Raw genomic sequence first — 19,312 nt, 5'->3', positions numbered from 1 at the left:
ACAGAGGCAGTTGAAAGGCCTCTAGCGCAAGGTTCCCTGTAAGGTGCACGCTGGCGTGGCTGCCCAGCTCTTTTCTGAACCCACGCTGAGGTTCAGAGCTCCCTGGGGCAGATACAGAGCTCATGCTGGGGAAGGGGGAAGACGCTCGCTTCTTCCTGCTCCTCAACCAGAAACAGCAGCAGCTTCCTGCTGTACAGGCAGTCCCCGGGTTACGTACAAGATAGGGACTGTAGGTTTGTTCTTAAGTTGAATTTGTACGTAAGTTGGAACTGGCGTCCAGATTCAGCTGCTGCTGAAACTGACCAGCGGCTGACTACAGGAAGCCCGAGGCAGAGTTGCTCTGCCCCGGGCTTCCTAGAATCAGCCGCTGATCAGTTTCAGCAGCAGCTGAATCTGGACACCTGAGACAGAGCGGCTCGGGCACTGCCGGGTAGGTCCCCGCAGCGCCGCACCTCGGCGCTGCGGGGCCAACCCGGCAGCACCCCAGCTGCTCTAGCCCAGGTGTCCCCATGTCAGCTGCTGCTGAAACTGATCAGCAGCTGATTCCAGGAAGCCCAGGGCAGAGCAACTGATTCCAGGAAGCCCAGGGCAGTAGCGCCAAGGAGCAGCACTGCAGGACCAACCGGCAGCGCTCCAGCTGCTCTACCACAGGCGTCCACGAGAAAAGCCTGGTCTGCTGGGGGGGGGGGAGAGGGGGCGCACTAGCTGCACCCCCCCCCCCCCATCAGACAAGGGAGATGCGGGCGGCGGGACCGAGATGCGCCGCGGTCCTGCTGCCCGGGTCCTCCGCAGCTTTGCTCCGCGTCTCCCTAGTCCCCCAGCAGACCAGGGAGACGCGGAGCAGCTTTTCTCGCCCCGGAGGACGCGGGCGGCGGGACCGCGGCGCGTCTGAGGGTCCCGCCGCCCATGTCCTCCAGGGTGAGAAAAGCCCCGTTCGTAAGTCGGATCCGCGTAACCCAGGGACTGCCTGTACTGACTCCAGCCTCTACTGCAGTCCTCCTCCTTCCACTCCTTATTCCACCCCCTGGAGGGTCTGTACTCACAGGGGGAACATATGACCTAGATCATGTTGAAGCTGCTGCTGAAGGGGAGGAGCAAACATTGCCTCACTGCCTGCAACCAGCCACGTGTAAGAAGCTGGGTACGTTACAGGCCTCCCAGATGGGCTCAACTTCTCTGCCTCTTTACTAAATCCTCCCCTGCCTGGTCAACTGCTAACAATGTAGCCGCCTCCCTGCTTCCTGCTAGAGTTACCAGCTGGCTTAAAAAAAATACCAGACACACCTGATCTCAGATGGGGGGGGGGGAGAGGCTGCCTGGGAGGGGAGCGGGGCTGATTGGGGGAGGGGGGCGAACCGGCTGGCGGGAACCAGGGTTGGCAGGGGGGAGGGGGCAGCAGGGCTGGCCGAGGAAGATGGGGGGGGGGGAGAGGTTGGGGGCAGCGGGGCTGGCCAAGGGAGATGGAGAGGGGCTGGCCAGCAAGAAGCAGGGCTGCCCAGGAGGGGGTCAAGGGGAGATTGGGAGGCGGGGGGAGGAGAGAGAGAGAACCAGCCAGTGGGAAGCGGGGCTGTTGGGAGCAGCGGGGCTGGCCAGGGGAGATTGGGGAGGGGCGGAAGCTGGCAGGAAGCAGGGTTGGCAGGGGGGATAGAGGCAGGGGCAGACTCAGCCTGCGGGGAGCGGGACTGACATGGGTGCACGCAGATCCCAGCAGGGGCGGCCCGTGAGCCTGGGCGAACTAGGCAGTTGCCTAGAGCGCCGCTGGCCCGGGCGCCCGATGATGACATCACGGCCATTGACGGCCGTGCAGGCGGGGGCACAGATCATGTGGCCCACCCGGGGCGCCAGCTGCCGCAGCCAGCCTCGGGCTGCTCCTGGATCCCAGGGCGCTGCCCATTCCATGCACAGTCCCGGCAAAACACAAGCAAGTCCAGCCCCAGGGATTCTCCCCCCACCCACGTAGTTGTGTATTGCCTGGCTGGTAGACACACTGGGCATGTCTACCAGCCAAGCAGTATGCAACTACGTTCTGATACTCCTAATGATAACAGTACTTACCTAACTAGAAAATGTCTGGTATTTTCTCAATTTGTTTCCTGGACAGAACCTTCAAATACTGGACTGTCCAGTTCAAAACCGGACACCTGGGAACCCTACTTCCTGCTTCTCCCTTAGTCCTCCAGTTGGGGAACTGGCTGAACTGGGATCCCCTGGGTTACAATTCCCTGCTGTGTGTGTGTGTGCACACCACATTTCATGATGACATTTCAAGCAAAGTTTAAAGAGGTGTTAATAGCTTAAGGTAAGAAAGAAAAAGATTCTTTTAACAGAATGCTTTGACTGCTGCAGATGTCTAAAACTCTGATCTTAATGATTTGTTTTTAAATCCCATGTTAGTAATTAATACATCATAAATTGTATTGCATTAAGGCCAGGTCTTTGCTATGTGGTAAGAGTTCTGGCTCTTATGGGTTAGAAGTAGCAAGTGATGCTGTTTTGTAGGATGAAACCTTCTTCGCAACCTCTTTGAAACATGCATCTGTCTGTTAGAAAGGATGATGTTACATGTACTCCAAATTCTCAGAGGGGTAGCACTGTTAAGTCTGTAACTTTATATTAAAAAAAAAAAAAAAAGCACCTTAAAAACTTAAAGAACAACAATGGTCCTGTAGCACCTTAGGGTATGTCTACACTAGCCCCTTAGTTCGAACTAGGGAGGCTAATGTAGGCATTCGAAGTTGCAAATGAAGCCTGGGATTTACATATCTCGGGCTTTATTTGCATCTTCCCGTCCGGGCGCCATTTTTAAATCCCCTTAGTCCGAACTAACTGCCCGCGGCTACACGCGGCAGTCAAACGTTAACTCGAACTAACTCCTTAGTTCGAGTTAACTGTTACACCTCATTTCACGAGATGTAACAGTTTGAGTTAATGTTTGACTGCCGCGTGCAGTTAGTTTGGACTAAGGGGATTTAAAAATGGCGCCCGGACGGGAAGATGCAAATAAAGCCCAAGATATGTAAATCCCGGGCTTCATTTGCAACTTCGAATGCCTACATTAGCCTCCCTAGTTCGAACTAGGGGGCTAGTGTAGACATACCCTTAGAGACTAATAAAAATATATAAATAGTATCACGAGCTTTCCTGAACACAGTCCACCTCTTCAGCCATGGGCAGTGTTAATTTTCTTTTCATTTGATTTCATATTAAATAATCATAAGCATTGCTCCTTGTTAATTATCTTTTCTTTTAATATATTTTCTTCCGCACCTATAGACTACTTAAAATACACATTTATATCTAAGGTTTTTGTTTGTACTGGTAGGTGCACAGACACATAACATCTCAATATTGGTGCACATAAGGAATTTCAACCAGCCCAAGGAAAATCTTAGAGGGAACACTCTAGCATCCCTGGCAGTGAGGCTAGGAGCAGCAAGCCCTTTTAAATAGCAGAAATTGAAAGGGCTTGCAGCTCCTGTCCCTCACTAACATGATGCCTGGGAGCCACAGGGGAAGCATGAGCCCTTTCAACTCCTGCTATTTAAAGGCTCCCCCCTTTCTGTCCAAGGCCCTGCCACCACTTCAAAAATGCTTGAAGTGGCCCCCATTCAAAAATGATTGCCTGTCCCTGAATTTAAACATAGTAGGACCCAGGTGCACAGGCAGCCTGGCCCCTATTACATTTACACTGCAGAGCCACAGTGGGGGTAGCTCCTGGACCCAGCGTGAGACAGGACAGAGCTGGGCATACTCAGCCCTACCTCGCGTCAGGCCTGGGACCGCTTCAGCTCTGCATTTTAAATGTAGGAAGAGCCACCCTCCTATTACTACATTTAAAATGCAGAGCCACAGCTGAGGCAGCTCCCAGATCCAGCATGAGCCAGGACTGAGCGGGCTTGATCAATCCCAACTCGCACTGGGTCCAGCAACCCCTCTCTGTGGGGGAAGCCTCTGCTTATGGTGAACCTGGACCAGTAGTGGGCAGAAGCTGCTTTGCGGCAGCCTCCCTTGCCCCTGCCCCCATACTGCCGTCTCTAATAGAGGTAGCAGCACGGGGGGAGGAAGGAGACAGGCGGCACTACGGAGACTACGCTGGGGAGAACTGGCTTTTAAGCTGGCTCCCCCCAGCACCAGCTCCTGCTCGGCCCCCCTTGCTGCATCTCGACAACTCGACTAGATGCTTACATTACTAGTTCAAGTTCAAGTGTCTATTTAATGTACTTTAGTTACTGTAGTTCTGTATGGTTATGCCATAGTAATATTGTCAAATACCTAGAGGATTTACTCTCTTGAAAGGAAGAAAATTTAAAAAAACCACTAAATTATTTGTTCATCAGCAAATATTTCTGTAAATAATGTCATATCACAATCAGGAAGTATTGTGAAATAGGGCGAGACCGTTATAAGAGAATAACTCTAAACACAGGCTAAATCACCTATATTTATAAAACCAAAAAATTCATATTTAATTTTTTTGAATTGTTGAGTGTTTGCTTTTTAAATGAAAGTACTTCTCTAACTAAAATAATATTAATAGCACACAGCGTTAAATGTTAAACAAAGATCACAGGGTTTATCCATGCTTTGGAAACATTTGTACATCTCCAAAACAAAGTCATGGAAGACCTGGTCTATGATGATAACTGAGAGAATTACGTTTATTTTTACAATCTGTTGCTAAAGCAATGCCAGCTAAAAATAAGTCCCGTCAAACAAACTATCACATATGCTTTTCATACATCATAGGAATCAGTATATTAAAGATAAAGAACCTGTTTTGTCTGAGAAATAATAAATAAGAAGTTAGCATAGATATCATATTATAATGTCTACAGTAATTAGCCTTTTGTTAAGGGGAGAAAAAGAGCTTATTAATCTGATTTTAATTATCTTTTCAAAAAGTTTCCAGGTACAATTTTAAGACTTACTGATCTACAATTCCCAGATGACCTCTACAAAGTCTTTTAAATATACGTACAACATTTTCTGATTTCCAATCCTCTGGATCAGTGGTTACTTTCAATGAGAGCTTAACATTTTCTGTTAGCAGCTCAACTAGTTCACATTTGAGCTCATTCACAAGATAATTTGTTGCATTTTAAATGATCAGTTTACTCCAGCACTACTATTTCCATCACCTCAATCTCAGAGTACTACATGATCTTTACTACTGGAAAAGAGCAGGTTCACAGTAAGTATTTTTCTAATCCTCAGCAGTGGAGACTGAGGCAATGCAACCATTCAGAGTCTTAGCAGCATCCTTATTTTCCTTGATTACTCCCTAAAACCCTGATGACCCAGCAGATTTAAATTTTTTTAGCAAGTCTCCCGTTTCTGACGTACTTAAAGAATTTCTCTTTCATTTTACATGGTTAGCTACTTGTTCTTTAGGAATATATCTTGGCCCTTCTAATTTAGTTCCAAATTCTATTCATCAGCTTATATCCTCTTCTCAACTGTGCACTGAGACTCTGAAGTTCCTTCTGCTAAGCTGGACCTGCATGTGGCACCGGAAGCATTTCAGAGAAAACTATCACTGAGGTCCTAGACCTAAACACTTCCCCTTCAAAGTCTAGAATTAGTTTCCAAGACCTCTCTCTCCCCTATGCTATTGGTCAAGTCAAGTGAGCCCTACACCAGAGGGCATTTCTGTTTGGCTCTGGTGTTCAAAAGTCATCCTGTTTGACAGACAATTAAAAAATTTCTGGGAGTATTCTAGGCATCAGTGGAAAGAACCCTCTTAATTTGGGGGAAAATCAGAAAAGCTTAGTTTAGAGGAAAATCAAGGTACTGGCTGCTGGGTGCTGTAGATAAAGAAATCTCCAACACACCTTGCTGCTGCCTATACCCATCAAAGCAGCAACTTAATATGCTGCATGGTGAGACTGCGTAGCCAGGAATCTAACAGACATAAAAGAGCTTTTGGGAGACAGAGAGAAGACGCAGAGACCAGTGAAGGAGGAGTGGAGGGGAGCCCTGGGGTGAGCAGGGAAAGAGTGAGAGTGGAGAGGTTATGCAATGGTGATGAGGGAAACAGACTTGAAGGAGGGGGACCGGAGACCTAAAGGAGAAAGCAGGGTGCAGAGCAGAGCCTATCTATGAGGAATTCTGGATTTATCATCTCATTTTCTGCAAATACAAACTTTGGAAAGAGAAGGAGCCACACGTGTGTGGCCAAACAAGTTTACAAATAATTGGAGCATAAAGAACAAAGCAATTCTGACTTCAGGGGCTGAGGAATGCTTGTAAATGCTTCCCCTCCCCTGGTCATCTCCATTTCCACCCCCCACAATCATCACCAAACTGCTGCATTCAGAGGAATCAATATGGTTTCCCCTGCCATCTGTCTATACATCCCAGACAGCATAAGTATGAAGTTGCTGCTTTCTCAATAGGCATACCAGCTGATTTACTCTCTAGCTGGTACCAACATGTACCCCAAAAGCAGGGCTCTTGCTCCAGCCAGATACAGGCTCCACACCTATAATCCTTGGACAAAATTCATCCCTGAAAGAAGCACACACAATTCTAACCATCTCAGATTTTAATTTAACATGATGAATATATCCACGTTTTCAATATTTATAGAGCAACTGAAAGGCTGAAAAGAGAGCAGAGGAGAAGGATGACTTTATATGCAACTCCCATTCAGCTGCATTGCCTAATAAGATGGTTTACTCCACAGTGCAAGCAATAGCAAAAATAATAGAATCAGAATCCCTGCTCTAGGTAGCAGAACCCAAAAGGGAAGAGCAAGCACCACTGGATGCTATCACCATAGTCACCACAATCAAATCCAAAAAATAAGCCTGTCAACAATGACCACTAAGAAAGTAACTTGTAATAAGAGAATTGTATATCCTATTCTGAATTCATCCTAAAGTGTCAATGGTTCCCAAAGAGCCATGCATGCTGATTAATAATAATTTATGTATTTACTATTTAAGCTGCACCCAGAGGTCTATTAGGCAAGTGAGTGAACCTAACTATTGGTCATAGCTTTTAAAATGTTATTTTAATTACATCAGTGACACTTGCCATATAGAAAATATAATCATCATGATGGACTCACTGCAGATGATGTAGCTTTTCAAAGTTCTTCTCATCATAATGCAAATCTATCTCTCTGTATCTCCAGTATTAAAAGGAAACCAAATGGCAGCTATGCCACTGACTTGGTAAACAACCAATTTTATAGTTCAACTGTCATCTGAACTGTAGATCCTTTAATTGTTCCAAGTCACATAAGAAAGTCTACAGAAATAGCATATGGGCACATTGTAGCTAGGAATGTGAATGGGTAACTTTAACGGGTGATCCTGGGGCTGCTGGCTCCCAGCCTTGGCAGGCTTACAGGCTGGGAGCTGTTTGTGTGGGACAGAAACAGCAGCGAGGGTAAGGAGAGGCAATTAAACACAGAAAAAGACTTCAAGTGACTTTTGGTACTGATAAGAGAGTAATTACTGAAAGACTTTTTGTGGCTGTCACCTTTCACTGGTTTTGTCTGTACTCACATGGAGTTTGAATGGAAGTAGCAGCACTGGCTGAGCTCGCAGAAGCTGAGGATACAGCAATAGTTACCTGAAATGCAGCAGGACCAACAGCCGCCTTGGGGCAAGGTGTGGGGGTGAGTGGCTCTACATGCCCAGAAAGGGGGGGGGGGGGGAAGGGGTCATTGGACAGAAGGGGCAGGGCCGGGGGCAACCACCGCTCAGCAACACCCAGACCACAGCACTGGCTTCCCTCCGTTCAGCCCTCAGAGCCGCACAGAGTGGTGTTCTGTCACTCTGGCAGCAATTCAAAGGGGCCAGAGCTCCAGCCACCGCTACTGCTACTGCAGCAGCAGCAGCAGCAGCCTGAGTTCCAGGCCCTTTTGAATCACTGAGCCCTGGGGCAACTGGCCCCTCTGCCTCTGCTTAATTTTTAGTTTGCCACAATCAATCCTAATACGAGAAATGCAGAAGTAGGTACTCTGGACAGGTGTTTATTGATCCCTTACCTCATTTGGTGGAACAATAGCAAAAGGCTTGATGATCGCAGCCAGTGGAATCTGAGCTTGTTTGGCCATATCTGAAGAGGATGGGAAGCAGTAGGCAGTACATCGAATATAGCGTGGGCTGGCATTGCCTACAATAACATATCAAGCAAGGATTATGTTGGGTGGATTGATGTGAATCAAAGTAATTTAAATCACCATTTTAAATCAACAAGCAGGAAATCTTGACTTAAATAATGAACTGAATGAATAAGGAATGATTTAGATAATACATAGTTCCCTGCACTCATGGCAGGACTGACCAGTTGACCTCTCAGGGTCCTATGATTCCACGAATTAACAGTATTCTGCATTCATATTTTTCAGTTATGTTCTTAAAGAAAAGTGGATTTTCATTGCTTGGTAAATAATAAAATATTCAATTGAAATTAATGAGAGGTGCAGAAGCTTTTGGTGGTTTTTAAAAGTTATGCCACCATCTCTGTTTGAGTGCCTAAATATGGACATGGAAACATGATTTTAAGAAACAAAATTTGAAAATTTCAGTCGATAATTTTTTTCCCCATTTGAACTAGTAAAGAACCTGAAGTGATCACACAAAGAGTTACCTTGATCTTGTATCATACAATCTGTGGTGACAAGAGGAGGAACTTGGCCTCTGATGTTTGTAGCATAGATTTGACCTCCTCTGGAAGCCTTATCATTTGCAATTACTTGAATCTGATGAATCAGAAGTAAAGAGAAAAACATGAAATAGGATAGACTGAATTTCCTCAATTTCATAAAGAGTAATAAAATATTGCCCAGCCCAAGTAACCCAAATAGCATTCATTATTTAGACACGTGTGCATAGAACATGAGGAGTATATTGTACTGTGTATTGTCCAAAGAGGATCAAAATAATTATATACATATATCTGTGTCCATAACTGCTTTATTCCCTTCTTGGTTCCTATTTGCCTAGGACTAAACTTTGTCCTAGTATATCTGAATGATGTGCAAACCAAGAGCGTCAGACAGACAATGCCCAATTTCCTCTACTGCAGGAAAATCAGGGGATTGGGCTAATAGGGAAGTAGTATCAGCAAAGTTCGCTCCTCCAAGTTCAGTGCAATTATTCCATTGAAGGGAGAGACTTCTCTCCCTGAATAACAAACAGCAGAAAAGTCAACCTGGTCGATCTTCTACTGCAATGTCTGCCTCCAGGAGGCAAACTGTCACACTAAGTAAAGTTTTAAATCTGCGCCTGAAAAGGACACAGAAACAAGTAGCCCCTTGATGCAAAAACTGCCATAAATTGCTTCTTCAGCCCCATCTACAATACAAATTGGGGCCTATGTCACTAAAGTTGTTCTTTAGCTAAACTGAAGAGGACGGTGTGGATATTCTGACCTTTGATTAAGTCAGGTTTATAGCAGTTTAACTTGCTTCTATAATTTAACATGGGCTAGGAGCAGGCCTGCCGATAGGGAAAGGGGGTAAAGGAAGGCTGTCTGTCCCAGTCCTGTACCTTCCAAGAGGCTTGGAACTGAGCCCCTCCCCATCTTGCCCAGGACCCTGCAATTCTGTCAGCCCTCCGAGTTGGGACACTCATGAAGTCACTGTCAGACAGCACAAATACAGACAAATACATCAGGATGGAGCCCACTGACGGTTATTAAAAGGTATCTGGAATACACTGGGAAACATTTTGGGGCCCGGTACCATTTTGAATCTTTCCCACTGTAATTAATTCTGTCTGTTTAAATTGCTACAACATTTCTGGATTACATTGTTAGCTTCAAATATGTCTCTTAGACAGCTGGTTGTAATCTTCCATTTGCTTGACTTCTTCTCTACCTCTTTAGCTTGTGTACCTATTGCTGGCTGCTTGCACAAAGGAAAGGCAAACCGATTATTTAGTCCAAAAAATCCATTGGCTGAAGAAAGTGAAGCTTTTTCAGACTGAGCTCTGCAAAAAATGCATGTAAACAATATTCTCAAGAGTTAATTGACCTAAATATATCATTATTCTTGGAACTAGCTGTTGACAAAGTACAGATGCTGCGTTTCACAGATGTTGTCAGAGCACAGATTAATCTAACATTTGTATGAAAATCCAATCAGCACTGGCTATATGTAAAAAAGCATTTAGCTGACAACACTATTGTAATTTTATAATATAAACATAACACGCATACAGAGATTCTTATCCCTCATTTTCAATTAGTTCGTTGCCTTTTGCATTCACTGACCCAGATCTTTCTTTTAAACATGTCGTTCTGATCCTTACAGTGCTGCTAAAACAAACCATTTAACAACTTAAAAAAAATTGCTGTTACTACCAAGTTTGTTTATTCTCCTATGGTAAGGAAAGAAGACATCAGATTATTCCACAGAAGACTTTTTTTTAGATAGCAGGATAACATGTTATCCTGCTTTCTGGAAAATGGTGAATGGTGAGATGACTTACCAATCAAAAGGCAATGCCTATACTTGCTAGTCATAAAAACACTTCAATTTTTTTAAATAAGAGATTGTCACAGTTACACCTGAAGTGAACAACAGACAGTCTTTTCCCTCATGGTTTCTTCTCTATGGTGTCAACTGTTACACATCTTCATTCATGCCTGAGGACCTCCCAAATGGAGTCTGAACTGATCAATGGAGTAATCTTAGCCTCCCACCCCAAGAGCTGCACAGTACTTCCTAGATTATTAAGAATATATTTATTTAGTGTAAATTCTTCCTTCCACATACTCATGTAGAAAATACACATGAGAGTCTACAGATGCATAGTCAATAGTGCAGCTGTCTGTCCACTTCTGGTTTTGGTGTGGGGCTTTCACAAGTATCTAAGACCCAGATGTTCAAATATATTTAGGTTCCAAACTTTCAGTGCAAGCTAGGTGTCTAAATGCCACTGAGAATCTGGATAAAAGCGACTTAGGCACACAAGTCCTAGTAACCCTCAAGCAGGATTTGTGTTCCTAAGTGATTTAGGTGATTTTGAAATCATACCCTTTCACATCTTTGAAGTAACAAATATATGATTTTACGTCCAAGATAAAATATTGCAACTATTTTATGGTACAAATGCGCAAAGAGGAGAGAAAGAGTTCTGTCTAATTTCTTGAAGACATTGTGATGTAAAGAACTAGAACATTGTAACACATTGATATATTGCAATTATAGCCAATTTTAACAAAAAGTATTCCTCCTTAACCTAAGTGCAAGCTATTCTTAATAACAGACATAGTAGCTATTAGAGTGCTCACAGAATGAATTTGCAATCCATAGAACATAGTGTTCAAATGCACAATGCAATAATGGCTCTTACAGTAATGCTACAACTTCAAAATGCATGCCAGTGATGGAAATAAATCACATTATTCATTGATAATGGAGTCTAGCAATGCTATTTGAGACTCAGAAGAAAAATGAACTCCAATTTAATATGCAATCAAAAATACCAAAAGCAGCAACTTGCTATCTAGAAAATCTTACTTGTCAATAGGCTTAGCAGAAAAATAATCACTGTTTCCTGTGATTCATGATCTGTTCCTACGTATCTTCTACTGCTCACAGAACAGGAAAACGTGTTTTAAAACATACTATGGATAGAATTATGTATGTTAAAATGGTTAACCAGTTAACTGTCTTATCTCAGAACACACCACCAGGCCCCACTGCAGCCACAGCTGTGAATTTATACCGTGGCCAGGAGTTCCTGACGCCAGTCCTGTTGCAGCCATGAGGTGCCGTTGCCTGGTGCACCAAACCTTTAGTGACTAGGGCCACTCCAGCCTAGCATGGCTGGCTGCAGCCAGTTTTCCAGCAAGGATCAATGACCTGGTAAGCCTTCAGGTAAGTCTCATGCTTACGAGTTAACAATTTAATATCCCTAGACAGAGTATGTATCACACAGCTAATTACTGTAAGAACCTAATTTAACAAGAGTGGTTTGAGTACAGCACCATGAACTAGGAAACCCCAAGTGTTCATCCTGATTCCCATATTGGCCCTCTGCTCTGCAGCAAGTCACTTTTCAGCCTCTTGTTTCCCCACACTTTCAAAGTTGTGATCAACATAGATGCCTGAGCTGAAGTCCCTCTCAAATACAGGTGACAGACTTGCAAACCTATCAGCACATCTTCAGCAAAGGCTCCTCAGCTCTGGACCTTGTTTTCCCCCTTCTCTGGTCCAATATTGTCCTTATACCAGCAACTGCCTAGTTTGAGCCTATGGATGGGCCGCCACTGCTAATAACAGGGAAGATGACCAGCTGACAAATTAAACACATTTCAAACTGTGCATTTTCCTTAACATTGTAGGGACTCATTAGAATTTTGCTCATACATGTGTAAATAAAGAGTAACTCCACTGTTTTCAACAATCTAAAACAGAGGTGGGAGACCTCAGGATGCAGCCCCCGGCTTGCCTGGATTCCCCACGCCCAGCATTAGGAAGCCCGCACTGGCACTCCACCAACCCTGGTACCCCATCAAAGAGCTACCCTCCCCCCCCAGGCTCTGGTGTGGGAGGGGAAGGTGGGGAGTGTTTTTCTCCTTCTCAGTCAGGGGCATGTCAGAGAGGGCTGTTTTTGGCTGCTTCACTGTCTATCATTTATCGATTCCCCAGTGAATCTGAGTGATTTTTCTAGTCTTCTGGGAACTTAGCTCAAATGAGCGTATTTCAGATGCAATTAAAGTTTTAGCTCTTTGTGGAGTAACAGAGGATGGTAGTTTATCTGAAGTGTTTGTGAGTAGCAACTGTGTGACTGAATCCCTGGGAACAGATCAGATGTTTCTGAAGGGAACCGTGCGGTAAGATCACAGAAGAGAATTCACATAAAAAAACCAATACATTAGCAGGCTAGAAAAGTTTATACTAATAAGAATCAGGGATTTTTCAAAAAAATGACACTAAAGTTACACATTGCTGTCACTTTATCTAAAACTGACAAAACACTCCTCTAAGCACAGAATACCGCATAATTAAAGACTTAGGTTACATTATGAACATTTTCTAGGAGTTCTGTGGCATGGCACATTTTAAATGTCTAAACCCCCCCAACAATGTAAAAACACAGTGAGCTTTGGTATTTGTTACATTCTAATAGGAATGCAGTTCACTACAAAACTAAATGTTGTATTACTTACTGGGCTTGGGATGGAGTCTGGATCAAGCTTCCTCTGCTGTGGACCAGCAAGCTGTCCTGGACCTCCAGGAAAGGCACCAGGATAAGAGAGCTGAGAGCCTGCCATCTGAGGGCCAAAGTTGGCTGCAGAAGGACAAAAACCCATTCATCAAATGTAAAGTGTTTTAATTCCATGATGAAGTGCTGACTTTCTTCCAGCCAATATCTGTGTATTTTATCTTGCCATACAAATCTTACTGAAACACAATATGTGTATTTACTACTTTCAGCTTCATGCAAAGTGTGCTTTGTGAGAGGTGATGGGGAGAGGAAGAGAGAGAATCACCCTTAAATAGTATTTATGAAAAAAAAATCTTTAACGCTTTCAGTCTGTTTCTCTCCTGCCCCCCCCAAAAGGGTACAGAGTAGTTTTATAATATGATACATTCAGATTTTATTTTCTGTTTTTGTAGCTGCAGGTTTGCAAGCATAATTAAAAACACCTGCACGTTTACACCCATGATTCATTGAAGGATAAGCCTAAAATTAGGTATGACATGTCCAGGTACCAAAGTCCCTCCTGCATGTGGCTGCTGGGGTGTAATCAGCAATGCCTCTCATGACTGATTAGCCGAGTGTCAAAAGTGAAACTGCACCTTTAGTTTCAGCTTTATTCAAGAGATGGCCAAAGTTCTAATGCACAATATGTAATGCACGTGATTTAAATAAGAAACCAAACATCCATATATACCAGTCTGTGGGTGATACCCAGGCACTGGGGGTTGTCCTGGAAGATGCTGCAAGTTGGCATTTGCCGGTAGAGATCCCAGGATCCCATCCTGCATAGCCATTGGAGGCAGTGAGGGTGGAGAGGAAATGCCATTGAGATTATTTGCTGGTGCAGGAGGAATCTGAGATCCAGGTAGCAAGGCCATTTGCTGCTGTGTTGCTGGTGGTGGTGGAGGACATGGTCCTTGAAAAGATGCCGGACTCCCAGAAGGCATGAGAGAACTCTGAGTAGCACCAGGACCTGTGCAAGAACATTACTTTTATATATCAAATCATCTGAAAAATGATAACATGCTAACAGTCATTTAATGTTCTTAATTGCCAATATATTTGCAGCCTGTGTAAGAATACTACAACTTAAACTGACAGTGCCTCTGAAGTTGTATTTATAATAATCCTTAGACATGTTACAAATGACATCTCACAGTTTAAGATTTCTAAAGCAACTAGTACTCTTGGGGGCCTAACTTGACAGTAAGGTCTGTTTTTCACAAAACATTGAGTAATAATCCTCTGAAAAAAATGTCTTTAAAATGTCTTGATCTGGGGACTACTTACTTTTGAAAATTTAGGCTTAGGTTATTAAAGCCAAAAGACACTAACCTGTCTGATTTCTTTTTTACACCATGTTTACTTTCACCAATTTGCTACGATTAGTCCACTGGGGGGAAAAACATGTCACCCATTTCATATTTAAAATCATCTTCAAATGTCAGGTTCTCATCTCCTAAATGCTGCAGTGTATGTTTTACACACTCTGCATGGGAATGCTTATAAGAAAAAAAACAACCTATTTTCAATTGAGATGTAAAATCCCAGTTAATCACTTAATCATTGATGTGGGCCTGCTTCTGCTCCAGGCCCCCCATGGCGTGAGGCTCGCTCTTACTGCCCCTCTCCCCAGGGTACTTTTGGATACTGGTTAACCAGTACCCAGTAAGCATCACCCATTCACATCTTAATTTCCAAATGGAATTATCACAGTTATAGAAACATTTCTTTGACACTTACATCTTATAAATGTTTGTTTTTACAAAACCTACATTTTGAGTAAAATTTCACCTGAAAGACCTCATAAGAAACATTTTCAGGACAGCTAACAATAAGTCAAACAAAACTCAAAAGCTTTCTGAGCAAACAATTGTTAATAACTTGTTATACAAACACTTAAAGATCTTGAGTCAAACATCTTAATTGAAAACAAAACCCTCGCACACAAAAGACCATCATATCGTCATCTGGTATGAACTGACATACCCAACTAAATGCTTAGTTCCATGGACATAGACCAATTTAGATTAGCTGTTGATCTAGTGCCTAAAATTTTACACTAATATTCTGGTTGACTGCTGAGCTACAAAAGAAAAGGCATTCTAAGCAGGAAAAAGACAGAGCAGTATAAAACTCATACCTTCAATAGACTAAGGAGTATTTAATGTCTATGCTTAAAAGACAGGAGAATGGTTTAAAAAAAAAAAACCCCCTTCACAATCTCTCTCTCAAGGGCCACTATTATCTGTAACACAAATCAATTCTTTTTGCCTCATCTGAAACATTTCACAGAAGTATCATAAAAATGATGGACCAAATCTAGCCGTGTGGAAAGATGGTATAACACCACTGTGCATTTGTACTCACAGTACACTGGGATGAATTTAAGTTTTTAGGTAAGTAAAAATGCTCAACACAGGGTGGTCTCAAAGAGACCATGGTCCAGCATAGTCAGGACCTGACCAGTCCCGAATGAGTGAACTTGCCAAACCAGGAGAGGTGTCCTGCCACTGGCTCCAAGCACATCGCCTGCAGCTGACAGGATGCCCCAGCAGGCAACCCTGCCTCACTCTACCCCTCAACCTGGCTGAGCTGTTTTTCTCCCCAGCTATTGCTGGCTACCTGGGTGGCACAAGTGCTGGTTCCTGCTACGGGACTCCGGTGCCACGCAGCCAGGAACAGCTGCGAGGGTGGGGCTCCGGCCCTACGCAGCTGGGGGCAGCCACAGGGCTGGGGCTCCAACCCCGACCATGCAGCCAGGGGCGGAAGCCATGGGGCTCTGACCTCAGCTCCAGCCCCATGCAGCTGCAGCCCCAACTCCAACCCAGTGCAGCCAGAGGCAGCCACGGGGCTCCAGCCCTGGCCCAGGGCTCCTAGGGTGCTGAGGGGACTCTAGCCCCGTGCTCCTGTGGGGATCCAGCCTCAGGCCCGCTCTCCCGAGGGCTGCTGGAGGCTGCTGAAGGGCTGCAGCCCTGGTCCTGTGCTGCCCCCAGCTGGACTGCCGACCCTGATGCCCCACCCAGCTGGCTTTCCTGTCCTTAGGCTCCCAGGCTCTCTGCCCCAGGAGCATCCATGGTCTTACTGGACCACGGATGATACCAGACCAGAGTGTGCCAGATTTTGGAGGTACAATCTGTACAGATCTTACTTTTGACCGATTTAACAATATTAAAATAATCAAAATTAACTCTTTGCTCTTTCACCATATTTTAGCCAAAGAAAACAGATAAATGGTAACCAATCATTACCATAGTTATTCATCTGCAGAGTGCTGAGTTGATTAGCCAGTTGTGCTGTGGATGAAGAGGACGCAGTATTTGGGTAGGATGGCTGTAACTGAGGGCAATACGGGGGATAGGAAGGTGATGCATTGTTAGGAGGTGAAGGGCCTTGAAACCTGAGAAGAGAAATTAATTTGTTATATAAAAAGAAATCATTTCAGCTGAGCCAATCACAACTCAGTCTAATTTATCCTCACACATGATTCTGAAACTGCTGACTATAAAGGCCAAAGTTACAAAGGAATCACCTCTGGTTGTCCCTAGACAAAGTATATTTTTGTTACAATAGAAATGAAGTGTGCACACAGCTATGTGCCTATAAAGAGAGCAAGTATTCATTTGCGCACACACAATAGCTTAATAGAAGTGATTAAATGTGAAGGGAGCCTGTGTGTGTATGATTTTGCTGGTGCACTTTAAGAAGTGCTTTTGAAATTCTGAACCCTAACGTCAAATCATCTGACCCATTCTCCATCTATGAGGACAAGGGGTCAGTCTTAGCTGGCATCTCTCAGGGTGGGTGGGAGGGGATTATGGGGAGACAATTGAAGAATCTCTGTATGTGGAGGAAGGAAGGAGGAACAGCATGTGGGGAAACAGTGGGTGGTGTTCTCCATGCATCTGTGGCAGAAGCCAAAAGAGAAGAGAATCTGGAGGAAAGAGAAGGTATTGAAGGCAGGAAAAGGGGTGGGGTACAGGAAAGAAATACAACTCTAGTAACGTTCAGAGAGGGAAATAGTAGACCACCCTACCCACAAGCCCTTTTTCCTACTACATATTTTCTTAATTTTGGGAGGGCGGGGGGGAAGGGGTAAGGCTAGAATGTTGACCTGTTTGACCACCACCAGGGGAAAGACTTCTATACTGTTCTGACCATAATTCACTTGTGAACAAAGAGGGACCCCTCTTTCCTTTAAAAGGAATAACTTTGTTTTCTTGCCATTCTGTTCTAGGGATAGCCTGAACTAAACTACCAATTCCTTCTAATGTGAGAACATACGCAGTACATAGGGATAGGATAAAGATATGGTACATAGCCTACAGCAGTTATCAGAAGAGTTAAATTCTAGTCCTGACATCTCCACTGACCTGCTGTGTGACATTAGGTCAGTCACCTTGCTACTCTACTCAGTGCTCGTGGCTCCCCTCCCATTCTTTGTCTATCTTGCCTATTTAGGCAGCAAGCAGCTCAGAGCAGGGACTGTCTCTTACTGAAATGTTTAGGCATAAAGCAATGGGGATCCAATATGAGCTGGTGTCTCTAAATTCTTTAACATTACTAGGAATAATTGAAGCTTCCTAATTTTGATATCTAAATGGAACATATAAAATATATTTTAATTTAAAATAAACCATTCACAAATATATCTGGATGACAACTGAAAACAAATACATTAGTAGTTTGACTATCTGATGGCTAAGATACTGCTGCTAGAAGCACCAAATTAAATAAAGGAAATGCAACCAAACATAGTTACGATTATAAATTTAGAAACTTACTATACAATTCTTTTCTTATTCCATGAAAGCAATTTTATTCAAGCTATTTTAGGTTTTAAGGAAGCTACATACATATTTTTTTATAACTATACAAAATACGAATTATGAAACTGAACCACTCTGTGGTTAACTTTCTCCATTGTCTTCATACCTTGTCATTATCTTCCTCCACATTCTCTGCTTATCCCTCTTCTGCCATCTTCATTTTCTCCTTTCCCTATTTCCTTTCATTCTCTTCTTTTTCTACCCCATCCTGTAACCCTTCCTCTTCACTCTAGCTTTTGCATAAATAGCTATCAAAGCTCACTAAACATCATCCTTCCTCTACAAAAGAAATCATGGGAATTACACCAAGAAAAGGCAGCCATCAGTCTCCAAGAATTGGACAGAGCATCATTATGACACATCTTTAGTGCGCCCTGTTGAGTTTTGTCCGTGATGTTGGAAGTTGGCTTAAAGAAACTGCTAAGCAGGAAAACGAAATATTGATGCATAGACACGCACAAGCTTCTAACCTCAATTCACTGGCAACTGATGACATGCATTCATCATTATATAAAGAACCAAGTGGTTATAGTTACAAGAAAACTTGACTAAGAAAGATACATTAATCTTCTGTAACTTCTATAACAGATGGTATTCCTCACACCTGTTTGTTGCCTTTGTCTCCTCCAAGTAGAGGAGACAAAAAGAAGTGTAATAATACTAAAGCTTTTCTAAGTGCTGTTTCACTTTCTATTTTTATACTTTTAATCAGACACAGAAAAAAGGTCATAGGTGGTTCTCTACTCAGGGAATATTCCTACGTAAAGGTTGTATGAAACACATGGTACAAATTATTCCTCAGTCTACATTAGATAGTTACTTGATCCAGGAACTCAAAGATCTGTGTTTTCCCCCAGTGAATCAGGTTTATACTTCTAACCCCTAATAGCTATTCCAGAGCATAACAGTCATTTGAAACAGCTGCTCTGTCTGATTTGTTCTTCTGAAAAGCAGAATGTACTATTTATACAAACATAAATATTAGAAGTCTATTGGTACCCACCATAGATATACTACAAGAAAAAGGACAAAAGCCAATTGCCTTCTATCAACTAAATATTCCAATAACTCAGCACTAACAGCTTATTAATGTGTACCAGTGAATAAAGCTTTTAATTGTAAAATTTTGTACCAATACAGATTTTTTTAAAGAACAATCTATGTTTCCACCTTAAAAATTATTCGAAACAGACATTGGAAATAAAAGAATAGTTCCTAAGTAACTTTTAAATTGACCTACTCCTTCTTGGACCATCTCTCCCTTCTCCTATCCCTTGGAGACTGGCTAACCATTTCAAAGCAACTTGCAAC

The 19,312-nt window shown here is 43.4% G+C and overlaps 1 protein-coding gene across 1 annotated transcript in view; it reads right to left on the bottom strand.

Annotated features, from left to right (window-relative positions):
* SEC24D (SEC24 homolog D, COPII component) overlaps nucleotides 1–19,312 on the bottom strand; it is a 97,221-nt gene that overhangs the window by 68,700 nt on the left and 9,209 nt on the right. The window contains exons 4-8 of the mRNA XM_006112609.3: nucleotides 16,424–16,572; nucleotides 13,867–14,145; nucleotides 13,138–13,259; nucleotides 8,605–8,716; nucleotides 8,000–8,127 (exon numbers count right to left, since the gene is read on the bottom strand). Of these exons, the coding sequence (XP_006112671.3) occupies nucleotides 8,000–8,127; nucleotides 8,605–8,716; nucleotides 13,138–13,259; nucleotides 13,867–14,145; nucleotides 16,424–16,572 (790 nt within the window). The remainder of the gene's footprint in view (nucleotides 1–7,999; nucleotides 8,128–8,604; nucleotides 8,717–13,137; nucleotides 13,260–13,866; nucleotides 14,146–16,423; nucleotides 16,573–19,312) is intronic.

Source organism: Pelodiscus sinensis, chromosome 4 (genome assembly GCF_052426305.1).
Source record: "Pelodiscus sinensis isolate ZL-2025 chromosome 4, ASM5242630v1, whole genome shotgun sequence".
NCBI classification, from domain to species: domain Eukaryota; kingdom Metazoa; phylum Chordata; order Testudines; family Trionychidae; genus Pelodiscus; species Pelodiscus sinensis.
This window is presented reverse-complemented; position numbering and strand designations above follow the sequence as displayed.